An 18,359-nucleotide genomic window follows, 5' to 3' on the forward strand; every position below is an offset into this window, starting at 1 on the left:
TCCCCGACCAGCACGGGCCAGCCTCGCGGGGGCGCTAATCGATCCTGCCACTGCCAATTGCTGAAAGTTGTCGATCTTAGCTTGATTACCAGTCTCCAAGAGTTTCTAGCATTTAATCTCGGTTTGATAGAAGTTTCTGAAATGATCATTATTGGAAGCAACGTCGGCCACTCAGCTTCAGTCTGGGTAGGTTTGTTGACCTGTGAGTGCTGACTATCCATGTCGTCTGCCATAAATACCTGTCAGTGTCATATTTCCACGGGAATTCGTAGATTATCGCCCCGACAGGGGCTTTTCATTTTAGCAACCAACACGCACATCTTTTCATGTACACATTTAGCTGATGATGTGTTCAGGCTGAATGACAGCAAATGTTATTGCTTGTCATTCCGCCAATCTTTATGGAGATGAAGCTGATTGGGAGGGGGGTGCAGTTTTAGTGCTTATGCGCTTGCTGACGGACTGAGCTAAGCTAAAGGTCTGAAATGATAAGTGAGGGGTAGCCCCCACCCCTTCGCCACCCTTCTCAATCAATCTGCTGTTCTTTGATTTGCTATTGAGACGTGGGGGCCGATCGCTGCAGGGGACAGAGCTGGTTTCTTGTTTTTCAGAAAATTGGGGGGGAAAGGGGTTGTTGACAACGTGACAAGCAGCTTGATCCGCCATTCAAAGGAGAAACATATCAAACAGAAATCAAGAAAGAAGATTGTTTCTAGACAGAAATACTAGCCTCCAGACTTCTGTCCGCTAACCTACCTATCAGAATATGCTCCGTCGAGTTGGTGGAGGGCTCCTCCGAGTCACGAACCATACTCAACTTCGTGTCCCGAAGCTGGAGGAGACGGCGATGACCCGAATCGACCTGCCCAGCGGGTCCCTGTTTCACCTTGGGCCCTTTACCAAAGAAATGTCGGTTGCGCGTGATATAGAGCTGCCGAAAAGATGCGGCGCAGGCAACCATCACCGCTGTCATTCGCCAAGAACGCCAGATGTCAGTCAGGATAAGCAGAGGCTCACAAAGATATCACGTACCCGTTCCCATCTCGATGGAGGACCAGAAGTAGACCCACGAGATGTCCATCGTCTGTGCGTAGTCGATGCCCACAGCCACTCGCACAATGGCGACCGCCATAATGACCACCGTCACAAAAAAGAAGGCGAACAAGACCATCTTCTGGCGCAGCGAAAGCTGTGAGTTCCAGAGGACGAAGATCGGAACGGACAGGACTATGCTCGAAATTAATCACAATTCCAGAGTGAAGGAAAGTGATGGGAACTGACTGAGGGTATCCGTCAAGATATCGCCGGCGCAGCTGCCATAGATGATCTGATTGTCATGATGCACATGTTCGATGGAGCCACAGTGTGCTGCAGGATGCGAAGGTCAACAGGTGCATTCAGGGGCCAGGTTGATCGGGACTCACCCATGATGTAGGCGGTGCTGTTGATGGTGCAGCGATAATCGATAATTCCGATGCAAATAATCCACGACGCTATTGTGATGCCAAAGACGATCCACCACCACACACGGTGGCTCCGGATCTTGGTCCCGAGAGTGTAGAAGAAGGTCAACAAAGACAGTTTCACCAACCACAGTCCGGAGTAGAACAAGACGAGCCAGGCAACCATGTATCCTTGCAGCTGCGTATAAGCATCTAGGAACTCTAGGGTCGGGAGTGTCTCGCCACTGAACACGGGCGAGTACTGATACAAGACGGGCCCCTCGACCTGCCACATCACCGTCGTTGCCAGCATCATCGCCCAGGCCAACACGACAAGAACATCGTCAAGGAAAAGTCTTCGATAAGTCAAGAGTCGAACGTATAGACGGAAAATGATAGAGCAACAAGATAGAGCAGTAAAGGTCCACAGAGTAGCGATAAGTGCGCCAAAGGAGATATGAATACCTTGAGAGCCCAGGGCTAATCCTGACATGACTGTTATGGGTAAATGTGGATCACATTGAAGGATTGTGCTACTGGTGTTGGCAAAATGCCAAGGAGGTCAGGATTTATAAGGCCCCGCGTCTGCGAGGCACCCCCCAAGGCGACATGTTTTGCAGAGTTATGGTGTGCTGACGGCGTTAGGATGCATGGTGACATGCAAGGCTGACCGGAAGCGGAGCATTCTTGCCAAAATGTGCTGACGCTTTCCGATCTGGCAACTCGTAGCATCAGCCAAATGAGATGCCTTGTGTTTCCACATTCTCTCGAGGACTTACATCATTTGACAGGTTGTCCGCCAGATTGTGGAGGAGATAGATGTATCTTCATCTTAGTAACCTGTATGGCTGATCAGATACAGTATCTAACCTTACCTAGTACCAATATTTGAAACACAAAATCGAAGCCCGGCCAATTAGAAGAATTCTTAGACTCTAGTGCTAACCTTAAGCCTAGCAAAGTTAAATGACCAGTAATTCAAGGTATTCTTTTGTGTTAGATGCAAGTAGCCCTCCTGTGATCCATGCTTAATCTTCCCTCCATTTTTGTCCGCACATCATATTCAAGCCAGACGAGTCCAGCTAGCCTATGGAAAATGCGGGGTGGGCAAAGAAATTCCGGGACTTGAGGTATATTTCTCGGATCGGGATATACTGCCGGAAGACTTCCTAACCAGCTTCAGCCAGCTCGACCCGCTGAGCTTCCCGATCTTCTCAGGACCACCGTCGAACTACGCTCGTTCGAAACTCGATACATTTCGGCCCCGACGAAATCCGTCAACTCGGTAATACCTATGACCGAGGCGTCCATCTCATACCTTTGAAAACAGTTGCCTAGCTCGGTGTATGAAACTGATTGGTAGTCCCCGATAGTGAACAAGGGCGCTAGGACTAGCTGGGACTTGAGTTGCATGAAACTGGTGTGCACGATCTCGTTCTTCCTTCTGTTCTCCCCATACTTTGTCTTGTTGTTGCCTCTTGTGAGAGTATGTTTGTGGTCAAGTGGCGGCAATTTTATCTCTGTCATCCGTCTCTGAATTCGATAGGCATATTTAATTGGACTATTGGGATCGTCTGGTCGGCTGGTAGAGAAAGACTGTGTGGTGGCATCCCTCTTGGTAACTATAATGAGCTATGACTAGCAACCTTCATGGACAACGAACAGGTGTATCTTTGTTCCTGGTGAATGGATTATGGGTTTGGTATGGCTTTGTTGCAGGCACGTTCTCGACAAACGACGGGTCTTTGAGTGGCCCAGTAAACTAAGCTATGAGTTTCAATCCGTCGAACCAGATTTCTACAGGCAGTATTTCTTAAGCTGATATGATTATAATCATGACTGTTTTTTTACCGGTCACCCCTGTCAGCCTTCTTCTTGTGAGGTCAAGTTCAACACCGCATCCGCCTCTTTGAGCACTATACTAGGATCACATAGAGAGATTAAAGCATCAGAGGCTCTTAAGAGCTTATTTGACTGCTCTCTTGCACGAAAGCCAACCAGGAAGGAAGAGAGCCCTGCATCTGCCCGGGCGATTTAACCAAAGAGGCTTCGCCCAGAGATTGAGCCCTCTCGCGACACTAAGAGTCTCTGCAGGGGACGCGGCTGAAGGACTATACTCTAATCATCTAGCGGATCAAAAATCCAGCTAATACGGTGGCTCGGGGTTGCGGAAATAAGCTAGCGGGACGGCTTAGCGCTTATTGTTCTTCATCAATAGCGGGGCCCGTATACGAGGTATTCCGCCTCAGCTGCAGTGCGCTTCTCGATGGCGCGATGCAACTGATAATGTGATTGGTAATGGGAGCTTAGCAATTGTGCATTTGGCTTCCACGTTGAATTTCCCGAGAGGCTCGCGGGAGAGGGATGAGGGGTATAAGAAGAGTCAATGCGCCCGGGTCTGGCCGTGCATATGTAGCTGCCCAGACTCACAGTTACAGCGCAAGCAGAAGTCACAATGCGAGTGTTGTGGGCGCAAGTGTTTGCCCTCGGCTCCCTTTTAGGGACTGGTCAAACAAGTCCCGTGCGATCGCGAAATGCATCGCAGGTGCAGCCGTTCCACGTCGACCTGGCGGCGAGGGTGCCGCGCATGCTGGAGCAGATTCGCAGCACGAAGCTGCCCGCGCAGCCGGTGTACGTCAACACCGGCAATGCGCACGGGATCACCTTGGACGATCTGAAATCATTCCAGCAGGAATGGCTGAAAGACTTTGACTGGAAGACCGAGCAGAAGAAGATCAACAAGTGAGATCTCACCAGGCCGATGCTTGTTCGATGCTGATTATCAGCAGATTCAACCAGTACACGACCACCATCGAAGATCTGACCATCCACTTCGTCCATGAGAAGTCCAACAGCTCCGACGCCATTCCGTTGCTGCTGCTGCACGGCTGGCCCGGCTCCTTTTTGGAGTTCGCCCCCATCATCGACGAGCTGACCGCGCAGGCGACGACCGCCACGGGCAAGAAGGTCGCTTTCGACGTGATCGTGCCCTCCCTGCCCGGGTTCGCCTTCTCCTCGGTGCCCCGCGTCAACTGGACCATCGCCGACACGGCGCGCGTTTTCAACACCTTGCTCACCCAGGTCCTGCACTACGAGACCTACGCGGTCTTCGGGACGGACTGGGGCGCAGGCATCGCCTACAACCTGTACGACCAGTACAACTCGACCGTCCGCGCGGGCCACCTGGCTTTCCTGCCCTTCTTCCCGTTAACCCCGGAAGCGCTGGCGGCACAGGACATCACGCTGTCCTCGCTGGAGGCCTTCGAGGAGGCCGAGACGATGGAGTGGAGTAACACCGGGGAGGGTTACTTCAACGAGCAGACCACCAAGGTATGTTGCCTCCAGAAATCTCAAGCCGATAGCACCCCCCCCCCCCCCCGAGAGAACCCCAACAAACCCCCCCCCCCCCCCCGAAGAGCTAACACCATATACCCCTCCAGCCCAACACAATCGGCCTCGCCCTCCAAGACAACCCGGTTGGCCAACTCGCCTGGATCGGCGAGAAATTCCTGAACTGTAAGGCAGCCCCCCACCTTTCCCATTTCCCCAAAGGCCAACCTAACAACCGAAAAGGGTCCGACCCCAACGCCGGAACCAGCCCCTCGGTGCTCACCCACAACGAGATCCTGCGCCACGTCTCGCTCTACTACCTGACGGAGACCTTTGCCTCCTCCGTAGTCATCTACGCGCAGAACCCCAACGGCTTCAGCACAGTGTATAGCAAGGCGCACACCGACGCGCCGCTGCTGTTCAGCGCGTTCAAGTACAATGTGGGCTTCTGGCCGCCGGCGCTGGTTGCGCAGACGGGAAATCTGGTGCTGTATCGCAGTACGTTCTTTCCCTCTTTGAGATATCTGCGGTGTTGTCAGGCTTTGAGATGAATGCTAATTATCGTGGGTGTAGACCACAAACGCGGGGGTCATTTCCCCGGGTTGGATAATCCGGTGGCGTTGGTGGAGGATTTGAGGGAGATTGGGAGTTATTGGAAATGAGAGCGGAGCTGGGGGGGGTTATTGAAAGGAATGACGAGTCATGCGGGAAGTGCTGTTGATCTATCTTCTAACAGCAATGACATACAGTGATTCTATCAATAGTTGTAGAATTCCAGATCTGGTTATCCATCAATCCACCACCTTCTCAGAACAGCAAGCCACCCACGTACCAGAAGCCGTGGGCCAAGACAAGCTTTAATCTTCTTACCATCCCATCCCATCCATGAGCAAGGCTCACACTCAGCCACCGGTGACACCCCCAGACCGAAGCCTCAAATGCCCTCATCCGACGCCCTCCACGGCGGCACACAGAAATACACCACCCCATGCCCCACCGCAGCAGCCAGCGCAGCAACCTACACAACACACGCACAGCATCAGCATCAGCACCACACCCAACAACCTCCCCACCCCGTCTAATCCCCACACCCATTGCATTGCACAGAAAAAAGCCCAACTCACCCAATGGATCCAATGGTACCCCGGAAACCCTGTAGCGACATACACGGCAAAACACCTCGCGGGATTCAACCCTACCGCCGGAGTAAACAAATTAGCCCTACCCCAGCCACCCAACACCCCAACCAACCACCACGAAAGAAAGGGAAAAACGCACCTGCTCCCCCAAACCCCACCCTCGTGAACGCCGACGCCCAACTCACCGTCCCCAGCGCCATCCCCACCAAGAACGGCGACAGCGCCGCCCCGAACAACCTCCCCTGGCGGGGATCCAGCCCGACCCCGAAGGACCAGAACACGAGGAGCAGACAGAACACGAATTCGAGGAGGAAGGCCTCGCGCACGGGCACGAGGGATGTGTCGACGGTGCAGCCTCCGACAGCGAAGGCGGGGGATCCGTAGGCGGCGCGCAGGATGAGGCCGGCGAGGGTGCCGCCCAGCGTTTGGGCGGCGAGGTAGATGACGGCGCGGGGGAGGGTGATGAGGCGGGCGAAGAAGGTGGCGAGGGTGATGGTCGGGTTCAGGTGGCTGCCGGTGACGTTGGAGAAGGTGAAGATGCAGAGGGTGAGGGTGAGCCAGTTGACCAGGCTGCCGATGGTGGGGCCGAGGAAGGTGGTTGTTGCGTAGACGCCGGCGGGTGTTGTGGGGGTGGTGGTGGTGGACGGGAGGGGTTTGATGGAGGCCCAGGCTGTTATGAAGACGTTGAGCATTGTTCCTGCGCGGGGGACGTTAGTTGGGGTGGTTGTGAGAAGGCACCGGGGGCCGCTGCAGACCAATACATTCAATGAAGCCGAACTTCCACAGATCCAACTCCCCGAACCCCCCCGGTTGCAGCCCCTCCTTGATGCTCATCATCGGCGCCGCGTCCGGCACCCGCTTCAGCAGCGCCGCGTTGTCCGGGTCGTGCCGGTCCACCACCAGCGTCTGGTTGCCTCCGATCCGCCCCGTAAAGGGCTGGATCGTCGGCTTGGCTTCTGTCGCGTCCATTGGCGGCGGAGTGGCGGCTGGGAGCTGGCTAGGGCTGGATTATCGGTAGTGGTAGATGTGCGGCAGCCGGGGTGTCTCCGCAGGGATGACGGCAGTTCGACTATCTTATAATGAGATTCGCTATTCCCCCTGGTTCGAAGCTCTCTTGCCGAAGCTTCCACCTCGTACAAGCTTTGATTGAAACCCACTCGAAATATAGTGGCGCTAAACCTGTTTTAGATGCTATACGAGATGGACGGTTCAGTTGTCGCTTCCTGACCGCTTACTGTAGGTGGCTTGGCTTACCCTATTCTGAGGGTTAATGCCGGCAGTATCCCGAAGTGGTAAATGGTGTGGGAGGCGGTCTACACTTTCGACCCTGAGCAGTGCCAGGCACAGCGGAGTTGAATGTCCATGGTCGGTATTAGGGAATGACGGTCTTTGATAAAGTGAGGTATAGTACAAGCCTCTTTGTTATCCTGTCTCACCTGCGGCGGTTGCTGCTTCGAAAACAGTGCATATGGCACTATAGTGAAATTGCCCGTTCCGCTATATATCATACCGGCCATCTTGCCATCGATGCTCATGATGCAAAAACTTCGCTCGTTGATCGAAACTGCTGTTGATTTCTAGCTTCAGCATATTCAATCAAGAACTCTGATCTGAGCTGATGAGCGATCTCGTATCGAAACGTCGGGAAGTGCTCTGTCTGCACCCACGAGATTTGAGAGAATTTCCCAGATATAGTCATGCCTCTGGAAGGCGGTGACGATGCTTTACTATGAGAAGAGAATGCTTTTCCTCCTAATCCGAGGGATTACATGCTTTTGAGCTCGATTGTAGGACATCACTACCTATGCTTCGTATGTGCTCTATCGCCCATTCACCGGCGATGTGTTTCTCATAATGCCCTAAATTGTATCAGCCCGAAAGACCAACTCCGACACCACTTATATCAAGACTAGCATCTTGAATACAGTACCACGAGAGCAGAACCACGACCAGGGAGACTATAACAGGATAAAAAAATTGCAATTCATGAGGGTAGAAATGAAAGTGTACTATTATTCACTCTACCAGTCTCTCTATAAGGTGATACTTGAGATGAGCAGAAATCGTCATTGGGGCTGGGCGTCAGCATTTAATTTCGGGTTTCTCATTGGTAGGTTAGAGGAACAATGGGATCAACTATGCATGGCGATGACAACAACACAAATGAATATTATTTGACAATTACTATTCTCACAATACAACCATGGAACCTCTCCTGGTGCTACCTATGCTAAGGAGTAAGTACTCTTTTACCCCCCTTTCCCCGAAATGCATCCCCTTCCCAAGCTAGTAACAGAAATAACCCGACCCAATCTGAGGCTTAACCCCACAAGTCAGCGAGCAACACATCCCTGGATTATCAATATCGCAAATCTTGTCCGTCGCCACGCAGGTCTCGGGACACGACACCTTGATACCAGGGAGGTCGCCCACCAGGGGTACTTTGTAAGTAGTGGGATTGGTTCCACCGTTGGTCCCTGTCCAGGTGGCGGCGGAGTGGTCGGATCTCGGTTGGGCGTCCAACTGGAGCGTCTGGCCGCGCTGAGCGAGGAAGGTTTTCGAGGTATCATCGTTGAGGGTGAAGGAGCTAGTCGGTACATCCCAGGGGAACTTCACCCGCACTGAACAGCCCGTGTTGGTCAAGGTGATTTTCTCGCAGAGCAGGTTGGTGGCGGCGCTGAGGATGCCGCTGGTGGGCAAGCCGGCGCAGAGGTCGCGGGCGTGATGGGGCATCCCTGCGACCAGTCCGGCGGTGGGGAGAAATGCAATGAAGTGTGAGGCTTTCATTGTGGATTGAGATGATGGCTTTGGATAGGGGACTTTCTGGGACAGTGCAGCGTTGGTGAGTGACAGATCAGAGAGTGAAGAGCAACGCATTTATAGTCGATGAGCGAGGGACTTTGTATGGCCAAAGACTGCAGCATTCATTCTCAACTTAGACGAGATAGCATGACCAGCGTCTAGGCCCTGCATGATCGGAGGTATCTCAGTCTAGGCTGTTGTTAGGTTTGCTCTTATGATGGACCACTTTGCTAAATCTCTCTACATCCCATGGCTGTCCCGCATTCCCGACCCACTCCCGCTCCCGCTCCCCGTATCCCTTCCGTTTGCAGCGTGAAGTGGCAATTAGAGTACTCGTCAGACCAAAACTTAATTCGAAACATCATGCACTGCCCACCTTTTTCAGATCTGGTGATTTGACAGTCCCCGGAATCTGTCAAGCCAAGCCAAAGTGGACAGGTGCACGGACGAGGATAGATACTGTACCCGATAATCATGCTCAATTGCAGTGGGTGGCCAGAGAACCTCCTCTTCCCCCCGCCTCCCTTCCCATCAAATCGCCTGACCACTATCTAGGACAGATCGGAAGACCAAGAGAAAGGACAATCCAATGTGTGCAGTAGAAAGACAGCGATCGCGACATACTTAGGCCAGCGATTTCTTCGCGACAAGCGATTACGCTGCCCCCGAAAACTCGAGGAACAGGCGGCATTCAGCGAGAACTACCACAAGAACCAAGCCGTACAGATGCTGATTCAAGAGACTCATGTTTTAAGGCGAAGAATACTAGGTTTTGAGCTGCATGACAGGCTACCTGGGAGCCTCACTCAATCATGGCCAGATGAACAGCGAATCCCAACAATCCCGACCAGGTCATCCTCCGCGATTTCTGATCGATTCCGGAAGTCGCCAGTTGACAGAGTATCTTTCTATGAAGCCAAGCAAGCCGGTCAGTGTGGGAAAGGAAGTAAGCGATCTATACCATGAACGTCCGCGGCCACCGCCAACTAAGGCGACTTCGGGAGACCCGTCCGAACCAGACACATCCAAAGACTGGACGATCCCGAGATCATGAGACACAGAGTTTAGCGTGCGCTGCATGACTTTCGATGCTGCGCTCGATTCGTTTTTGTTGGATGTGTGACGTAGCCGTGTATTAGAGACCCAATTCACAACGTCAACGAGAGACTCGCAGTACTTGGCCCTGCATGCAACACCCCAATTATGCATGAGATCACACTCTGCTAACAAGTAAGGTAGTCTGGTCCAGGGGTCCAAGCGACACCGCCAAGCTCGCTGCATGACCGCCACGCTCGTATTCCGTCCCTGATTGCAAGAATTCTGACAAATTGATGGAAGGAACACATGCAATGGGACAGGCACGGAAAGAACACATCAAAAGCATACAGCCTCGCCTACTTCCAACCTTAACCTTTCTATCGACTCTTCTCCAACTTCCAACCCCATCTGAGACATAATGGGCGCCGCATTCTCGTCTGGCAGCGACGCCCACCCCCCACGCGGGGCAGCGGACGCGGGGGAGGAGCCCGAGCTGATCATCACGGGCCTTGGCACGGAATGGCCGTCGCAGATCGTCACCTCCGACGACTTCCGCCAGTACCTCCTCCGCCATCATCCCGCAGACGCAGCGTGGTAGGTACCTCTCCTCCCCTTCCCGTTTCTAGATACCCCCACGACTCAACCCATAACCACTGCAGGGTCCAAACGCTCCTCAAAATCAACGCCCGCAGCGGCATCGCCTCCCGCGCTCTGATCGGCTTCAACAACAACCCCCTCTGGTACGACCCCAGAAACCAGTCCACCCCGCCGACCGCGAAACAAGTCTCCTCCGAATTCCACCGCCACGGCGTCAGGCTCGCCGCCCGCGCCGTCCGCGCCGCCCTAACCGACAGCCACCTCCCGGCGTCGGCCATCACGCACACCGTCGCCGTGACCGTCACCAACGCGGGAGCGCCAGGCTACGACCAAGCCGTGTTCCGGGATGTGGGCATCTCCCCGGGGGCGGAACGCGTGCTGCTGAGCGGGATCGGCTGCGCCGGGGGACTTGCAGCCCTGCGAGTGGGGAGCTCGCTTGCGCGGGCGGCCACGCTGCAACGGAAGCCCGCGAGGGTGTTGGTGCTTGCGTGCGAGGTGTGTAGTATCCATCTGGCGGCGGAGCTGCACGCCACTGCGAAGAAGGTGGGGTTGAGCGGAGGGGAGGATATCAGTATCGGACCGGCGCTGTTTAGTGACGGTGCTGCCGCGCTGGTGCTGTGCAATGCGCTCGCGCTCACCGGGGAGATGCCCAGACGGTTCGCGGTGGTGGATTATCGGACTGCGATTACCCCGGAGACGCATGAGGCTATGTCCTATCGGACGACGGAGTATGGGTTTCAGCTGACGCTGGCGCGCGAGGTTCCGGCGCTGGCGGTTGCGTCTTTGCGGGGGTTGTTTGGGGAGTTGATACAGGCGAATGGGATGGCGTCGGCTGGTCCGGGGGAGTTGGAGTGGGCGGTTCATCCAGGGGGATTGACGGTTCTCAGGGGCGCGCAGCTGGCGTTGGGGTTGTCGGATGAGGCGATCCGGGCGAGTCGCGAGGTTTATGAGTCGAGGGGGAATAGTTCGAGTGTGGCGGTGTTGGCGGTGTTGGATCGGTTGAGGGGGTGGGAGGGGCGGAGCTTGAGGAAAGAGGTGGTGGCCGTCAGTTTTGGGCCTGGGTTGACGACCGAGATGGTTCTGCTGAGGCGGTTGGTGTAGGTTTTGGGGGGTGGGGGCTATTGTTAGCAGCGAGTGGAGGATACATCATTATAAAGTGAATATATGCTAGTGGTGGTTGGTCTTACCCCACAATGACCGTATGATAAGACATTACTAACTTTGGGTCTAGACTGCGTAAGCCATCACGAGGGATTAGCACTGAGCGGGCTCAGAGGAATGCATTTAGGGCTAACATACTGTGTACATCGTCAACAAGAGTCTCTACTTGCGGCCGCATCACCAACCGACTACCAACAGCTATAGACAACACCATAACCTAATCCGATCGCATATCACCGCTCCACCCCCATCTCCTCATCCCCACGCCCTAAGCCCCTCTTCCCCTTACACCTCCCAGCCACCCGCTTACCCCAGGACCCCACAGCCCCCAAAGGCCGTACTACCAGCATCTTCACCCCGACCCCCACCCACCCAAGTCCCCACGCAACATACCGATCCGGCACGAACTTCAACACCGCCGCCCAAGGCACACACACCACCGCGAACCCCAAGCAATACCCCCACTGCGCGCCACTCAGCCGCGTCACGCCGAACGCCTCCCCACCCACAAAGATAATGAGAGTCTGCCCGCCCACCATCAGCACGTTGATCACCATGAACCACGCATTCTTGGTGAGGCCCTGGAAGATGTTGAGCTTGTTGTCCAGCCGACGGCAGTTGAACTCGTTGAAGATCTGCATCCACACGAAGGTGTTGAAGATGATCGTGTCGAGGAGCACGCGGTCGTGGGCGTCCCCGGTGGGGTTGAGATTGAAGATCCGGTCGCCGGCGAAGTACAGCGTGAAACAGAGGGCGAGTTTGTAGAGGGATTGGCCGAGCATCAGTTTCCACATCGTGGTCGTGAAGAGGGGCGCGTGGCGGGGCGTTGGGGGGCGGGAGAGGATGGAGGGGGTCGGGGGGTCGGTGGCTCTGATGGTTGTTAGTTGGTGGAGTAGGAGTAGAGGAAGGGAAGGCGGGGGAGGGGAGATTACAGGGCCAATGCTGCGAATGTGTCCATGATCAGGTTCAGCCAGAGGAGTTGCACGGCTTTGAAGACGCTTTCGTTGGAGCTGTTGTAGATGGCTGTTACTACCGTTAGGCAGACGGCGGTGATGTTGACGGTGATTTGGAACTTCAGTACATTCATCAGTGATTGGCTTTGCGAGGAACAATGTCAGGGAGGTGCGCACCTGCAGGAACTTGGCTACCGCGTCGTTGACGCAACGCCCCCATGCAATGGCTGTGACGATCGAACGGAAGTTGTCGTCGAGTAGGATGATCGAACTGGCTTCGCGTGCCACTTCCGTCCCGCTCAGGCCCATGGAGAAGCCCACATCCGCCGACTTAAGGGCGGGCCCGTCGTTCGTCCCGTCTCCGGTCACGGCGACGATCTCCCCGAGCTTCTTCAGGTGCTGCACTAGGAGTTGCTTGTCGCTCGGGGAGGAGCGCGCCAGGACCTGGAGACGCGGCAGGATTGCGTCTAGTTCCTCCTCGCTTAGCTTTCGCAGCTCAGGCGCTTCTATTGCGATGCCCTCGTCGGTCTTGATGCCGCATGCGGCGGCGATAGATAATGCGGTGTTGATATTGTCGCCTGCAACGTCAGTAACGCGAACGAGCGCTCAAGGAGAGCCAAACTCACCGGTGACCATCTTCACTTTCACCCCCGCCGAATGGCACTGTCGAATTGCCTCCGTCACCTCCGGTCTCAACGGGTCGTGAATCCCAAACAACCCAATCCAGGTCATGTCGGTGAATATCTCCTCAAAGCGAGGAAGACCCTTTTCGCTTCCCCTACTGCCTCCGGCAACCCCAGCAGGGAGATCACGATACGCCAGCCCGATGGTGCGCAGAGCGGCCGAGGCATAAGTGTTGATGCTTCGCTCCATCGTGTCTACATCGCTGTCAGCCAACTGGCCAACGGGCACCTCGTCCACATCATCATCAGCGAGGACAACCGTCCTGCACGCCCGCAAGACCACCTCCGCTGCTCCCTTGACCAGCACCCGGTACGTATCTGGACGCACGTGATAAACCAAGGCCATCGCCTTCCGCGCCGAGTCAAACGGATACACCTGCAGAACGTCGACCCCAGCCCGCTCCGCAGCAAGATCCGGCACGTCCAGATGCTTCTGCGCCAACTGCAGCAGCGCAATCTCCGTCTTGTTGCCAACCAGCTCGGCCCCGTGCTCTCTTCGTTCCTCGAAAGCAGTCGAGTTGGCGACGATGCTTTTCACCAGCAGATCCCGGAACGAGGCGGGGAACCTTGCAGCAGCTTCTGGAACCTGCACCGGACAAGCAGCTGGAGAAGTGTCGGTGGGCATGTGGCCGAAGGACTCGGACACCCCAAAGAACCCGACCACCGCCGTCATCTTGTTTTGCGTCAGGGTGCCCGTCTTATCCGAGCAGATGACGGTGGCGTTGCCCATTGTCTCGCAGGCGCGCAGCTGTCGCACCAGGTTATGTTCTTTCAGCATCCGACCCGTCGCGAAGGCTAGTGCCAGGGTGACCGCGAGGGGGAGGCCCTCTGCACACGTCAGTCCAAAAATCATATTTTCTTCCGCTCAAAGCCAGCACATACCAGGTATGGCCACCACAATGACTGTAACCGTAACAATCAGAATGTCCATGAAGATCTGCCCCTTGACCGTCGACGGCGCCGGGTTATCGGGCAGCTGCGCCAGGAAGCGGAAGAGGAGGACGAAGAAGAGAAGTAGCGCAGCCCTAACCCACCACACATCAGCATGTAAACTTCCAGTCACATAACCCAACGGAGCAAGAACAAGAACATGGAACAGCATACCCCAGCCCGAACCACCCGATCCAGCTCGCCAACCGGCTTAACTTCACCTGCAACGGGGTCGGATCACTCTCCGTACCGAGGGACACCATGATCCGCCCATGGGTGGAATGCGGACCCACGCTAAGCACAAGGTAGGTCCCAAGGCCTTCCAGAATCTTACTCCCGGAGATGATAAACGGGTCGAGATTCTCCTCCTCCAGTTTCTGAATCACCTTCTCCTCGCAAAACACCCCCTCATCTGCCTTATGCTTTCCGGCCACCAACCGCTCCCACGCCTCCGCCCCACCGACCTTCTCAATCTGATCCGCCTCCCCAGTGGCGAGGGACTCATCGCACCGCAGCCCGTAGTTGGTGACGACGACCCCGTCCGCAGGCGCACAGTCCCCGGGCTCGAGGTGCACGAGATCCCCGACGGTGAGGTCGTGGATGTGCACCATGACCTGCTGCCCGGAGCGGATGACCCGCACCTCGCGGTCGACTTTCTATCCCAGCAACCAACATCAGCACGGTTCGCCGAACCCAATACTCACAACTGCACCCCACGCCCCAATCCCCATACCCCACCGGGAATACCAGGAAAGCGCCGCGGGAAACGTACCAACCGCCCCAACCGCCGAAACTGCCGCTCCTTTTGCCAGTCATTCCCCGCCGTCGCCGCGACCACGATCCCGATCGCCACGCACACCGCCACCCCCTCGATCCAGTCCACGCGCGACTGCCCGCTGACCGCCTCGTAGATGCCCAGCGACAGCGACACGACGGCTGCCGCGGTCAGCAGGAGGATGATCTTGTCGTTGTACGCGTCCCAGAGTAGCCGGCCGAAGGATTTGCGGGGGGGTTCCGGGAGGATGTTGCGGCCGTAGACTTTGATGCGATCCACGAACTGATCCGGGGGGATCGTGGGGTTCTGTTTCGGAGTGGTGGGGTGGGCGAGGAGGGGGGAAGTGCTTGTGTTTGTGCTTGTGCTTTTGGTTTGGGAGATGGAGATGGCGTGGTGGTGGGCTTGTTGGCGGGTGATGGTTCCGGTGAGGGTGGTTTCGGTGGTGGTCAGGCCGGTCGTTAGGTTGGTGCGGAGGCCGTGTTCGAGGCCTTGCAGGCCGCCTAGTTCGAGGTACTGGGGTAGGGATTTCGGGTTGAAGAGGGTGGTTAGCTGTGTTGGGGTGAAGGCAAAGGGGGTGGGTGAGGAGGAGGGTGAGGGCGAGGGGGGCCGGTGGGAGGTTGGGAGTGGTGTTTGCGTGGGTTTGCCGTCTATAGTCGTGGTCATCTTGTTTCGTCGATGGTGGAGTTGGGTGGTCGTGGTGAAATGCTACTGATTCATCGTCATACATTTATGCAGACTATGTCGCTGTCGGTTTCGTCATGCTTTTGAACAAGGTTGGGGGCTGTGCTGTTGTACCCCGGACTTGAGCCGTGGTTCGTTGCTCGGATCGGGGGGTGGGGGAACCCTAATTCGATCTCTGCTTTGAGGGGGGGGTGTTGGAAGAGCAAAACCGGATTCGGGATAGGAGGTATAGACGACTGTATATCAGGGTGCGAGTGGATGGTATACATGATCAACCTTTCCAAAATCTCGAGTTCGAAAGAGGCTGTGAAGAGAGGTGGCAGAGAGGTTGTTGACAGTATGATTCCGAGACAGATGTATAGCAGCGGCAACAGGACCCGATCCCCGGGACACCCAGACTTCCCTTCTCTCGGCATGGCACTGCCTCCCTTGGCTTAATCATCGACTCGCAGGTCTGCATACCTGAGTGGGTGTGGTATTGTAGACCAACTCAATACCAGAGGAGTCATGGGACGCCGGCGGAGCTGTCTCATTCCGCTCTTGGCGTCTTTGAGGAAAGGTTGGATCACCGAGTCGTTATTTGCGTACAAGATTGGCATCCAATCAACAATCCCATTTGAATGGATCTTTGAGGGCAGTAAACAGGTTTCTCAGATTGTGCAGCATTCAAACAGGTAGTAAACGCCTTATAGCTTATTCCTTCACGCACATGCCATTCGACGAATGCCAAGCCTTGTGTAGAATTGGACCGTGCGACCGTTGGGGGGAGGGGGGGGGGGACCGGTTAAGGTTATGCTAGATTTGGACTTCAGTCCTGGATATGAAAAAAATTGCAAAGGCCAGCAACATCTCGCCAATCTTCGCACCAAGATCATCGCTTGCGGGTGATCAATATCCACGCTAATCATGCTATGGATAATGCCCCGCATGCTTCGGCTCAACGTGGTTAGTCTGACGTCCGCAGTGGGCACTGCGCGCACCAAAGAAACGGGCATCATTGGCGGGCTTGCCGCCGGCGTTCTCCATGAGGCTCAATGTTGGCCTACACCGTCACAGCCATATAACCAAGGCTGCCTCTTATGTTAATCACTCGATCCTGCTTGACTCAAGACCGGAGTGGGCTAAAAGCCGACGAGTACTTCAAGCCCCAAACCCCGCACAGAATTCCACAACTCAAGCACACAATGGACGACATGCAACAGACGCACCCCGAACCAAGCGACTCCGACTCTTCCGAAGAAAGCCCGCTTGCCAGCATATCCCCCGAAGAAATCACCGTCGCGATCTTCTGCGCCCTCCCGCTGGAGTCAGTAGCCGTGCGCTACGCCCTCGACGAAGAATTCCACTGCCGCCCGCGATACAACCCGCAAACCAAATACATCTTTAGCTACGGGCGCATCGGCGAGCACAAGGTCGTGCTCGCGCGGCCGCATCAAATCGGCCCCGTTAAGGCAGCGCTCTGCGCCGCGGCGGTGGGCCAGCTGTTCCCGAGCGTGCGGTTCGCACTGATGGTGGGCATCGGGGCGGGGATTCCCGGCCAGCGGGATATCCGGTTGGGGGATGTTGCGGTTGGGGTGCCGAGAGAGAATCATCCGGGGGTGGTGGAGTATGATCTGGGCGAGGAAGCCGGCGGTGCATTTGCATCCAAGGGGGTCTCCAACAAGCCCCACCCGCTACTAGTCAGCGCGGACGGGTGTCTGGAGGAGGAGGAGATCATGGGGCGGAGTTCACTCCGGAGGATTCTGAGGTCCATCACCAGGATGCCCGGGTATGGGCACCCCGACGCCGCTGCATCGGATGTGCTATACGATCCGACCTTTCACCATGTTAACAAGGGGGCGGATTGTCGCGGGTGTGAGGGGTCCTCGGAGCGCAAGGTGGTCGCCCGCGGAGTGCGGGCCACGAAACCGGAATACCCGGTCGTGCATCGCGGCCTGATACTGTCTGGTGGTGGCGTAGTGAAAAGCCCCGAGCATCGAGACCTTCTCCGCCGCGGCTATGACGACGCCATCTGCTACGAAATGGAGGCCGCCGGTATCGTGGACGAGATCCCCTGCCTCGTAATCCGCGGGATCTGTGACTACGCGGATACGCACAAGCAGGACGGGTGGCATCGGTACGCCGCGGCGGTGGCAGCGGCGTACTGCAAGGCGGTGCTGTGCAAGATTGATGGTCCGGATGAACCAGCGGCCGCAACGGAGCAAAGGACGAGCGATGCGATCGGGGAGTGTGAGTTCGCCATGTCGCGCCACCAACCCCAGTCGGGCAATCTGCCCTGGTCGGATGCCGCGGCCGCTATCCCCCGTCGCTTGCTGCCGACTTCGGATATTACCTCAAGCTCACTGTGCCAGGACACCACAGGATCGCGTGGACCGGTGCATTGGTATAACGACTCGGTCGATCATATCGAGTAGTCGTGCAATTGGGTCCTAAGCCCGCATCGGGGAAAGGGTGCAGGATCCAAGACCCTTTTTCTTCCTAGTGCGTATAGTGTACTGTACGTAGTCACCAGCGGCCGGGGGCGGAGATTACAGGGCTTGGTCCCTGACTTACCGAGATTACAGTTTACTCAGAGGCATGATTTCATATATGATGCTTTCATAGTGCTTACTGCGATATTGTGGATGTATCTGTAATGTCATTTATTCTCACATGCCAGGGAAAAGGGGCATTGAAGGAGTACGTTGAGACAGTGGTGGAAGATCATTTCCCATTCAGAGAATGACGCACCCAGGAGCAGGAGTGTGCATGATGGAAAGTCAGTTTCCTTAAGTGGAGTGGCTGGATTCCAGGGTCCAGGCACTTGTGCTCGGCTAGGGTGGATAGCC

General features: G+C 55.8%; 7 protein-coding genes across 7 annotated transcripts; 3 read left to right on the forward strand and 4 right to left on the reverse strand.

Annotated features, from left to right (window-relative positions):
- Positions 1-895: 895 nt before the first annotated feature.
- BO95DRAFT_330388 (uncharacterized protein) lies at positions 896-1,809 on the reverse strand (the record flags this gene model as incomplete). Its single annotated transcript, XM_025581902.1, has 4 exons — positions 896-966; positions 1,033-1,227; positions 1,282-1,368; positions 1,425-1,809. Coding segments are annotated over 4 exons (738 nt in total), but the record flags the coding sequence as incomplete, so codon positions are not given.
- Positions 1,810-3,879: 2,070 nt separating this feature from the next.
- BO95DRAFT_492266 (epoxide hydrolase family protein) lies at positions 3,880-5,434 on the forward strand (the record flags this gene model as incomplete). Its single annotated transcript, XM_025590691.1, has 5 exons — positions 3,880-4,184; positions 4,232-4,772; positions 4,883-4,958; positions 5,016-5,270; positions 5,346-5,434. Exons 1-5 carry the CDS (start codon positions 3,898-3,900, stop codon positions 5,432-5,434), a joined length of 1,248 nt encoding a protein of 415 aa, XP_025447662.1. The 5' UTR covers positions 3,880-3,897.
- A 272-nt stretch (positions 5,435-5,706) lies between these two features.
- On the reverse strand, positions 5,707-6,880 carry BO95DRAFT_492268 (MIP transporter; the record flags this gene model as incomplete). The annotated part of the gene is made up of 4 exons (XM_025590692.1): positions 5,707-5,790; positions 5,897-5,967; positions 6,051-6,608; positions 6,667-6,880. 4 exons carry the CDS (start codon positions 6,878-6,880, stop codon positions 5,707-5,709), a joined length of 927 nt encoding a protein of 308 aa, XP_025447663.1.
- A 1,317-nt stretch (positions 6,881-8,197) lies between these two features.
- BO95DRAFT_458500 (uncharacterized protein) lies at positions 8,198-8,698 on the reverse strand (the record flags this gene model as incomplete). Its single annotated transcript, XM_025588553.1, has 1 exon — positions 8,198-8,698. The coding sequence occupies one exon, from the start codon at positions 8,696-8,698 to the stop codon at positions 8,198-8,200; it is 501 nt and encodes a 166-aa protein (XP_025447664.1).
- Positions 8,699-10,100: 1,402 nt separating this feature from the next.
- BO95DRAFT_492270 (thiolase-like protein) lies at positions 10,101-11,449 on the forward strand (the record flags this gene model as incomplete). Its single annotated transcript, XM_025590693.1, has 2 exons — positions 10,101-10,345; positions 10,411-11,449. Exons 1-2 carry the CDS (start codon positions 10,170-10,172, stop codon positions 11,447-11,449), a joined length of 1,215 nt encoding a protein of 404 aa, XP_025447665.1. The 5' UTR covers positions 10,101-10,169.
- Positions 11,450-11,815: 366 nt separating this feature from the next.
- Positions 11,816-15,513, reverse strand: pmcC (putative calcium transporting ATPase (Pmc1); the record flags this gene model as incomplete). The annotated part of the gene is made up of 8 exons (XM_025588554.1): positions 11,816-11,849; positions 11,903-12,379; positions 12,442-12,581; positions 12,640-13,040; positions 13,089-13,973; positions 14,028-14,170; positions 14,250-14,731; positions 14,848-15,513. 8 exons carry the CDS (start codon positions 15,511-15,513, stop codon positions 11,816-11,818), a joined length of 3,228 nt encoding a protein of 1,075 aa, XP_025447666.1.
- Positions 15,514-16,724: 1,211 nt separating this feature from the next.
- On the forward strand, positions 16,725-17,945 carry BO95DRAFT_350807 (5'-methylthioadenosine/S-adenosylhomocysteine nucleosidase family protein; the record flags this gene model as incomplete). Its single annotated transcript, XM_025582056.1, has 1 exon — positions 16,725-17,945. One exon carries the CDS (start codon positions 16,725-16,727, stop codon positions 17,943-17,945), a length of 1,221 nt encoding a protein of 406 aa, XP_025447667.1.
- Positions 17,946-18,359: the final 414 nt, after the last annotated feature.

The sequence above is a fragment of the Aspergillus brunneoviolaceus genome (genome assembly GCF_003184695.1).
Source record: "Aspergillus brunneoviolaceus CBS 621.78 unplaced genomic scaffold BO95scaffold_2, whole genome shotgun sequence".
Taxonomy (NCBI): domain Eukaryota; kingdom Fungi; phylum Ascomycota; class Eurotiomycetes; order Eurotiales; family Aspergillaceae; genus Aspergillus; species Aspergillus brunneoviolaceus.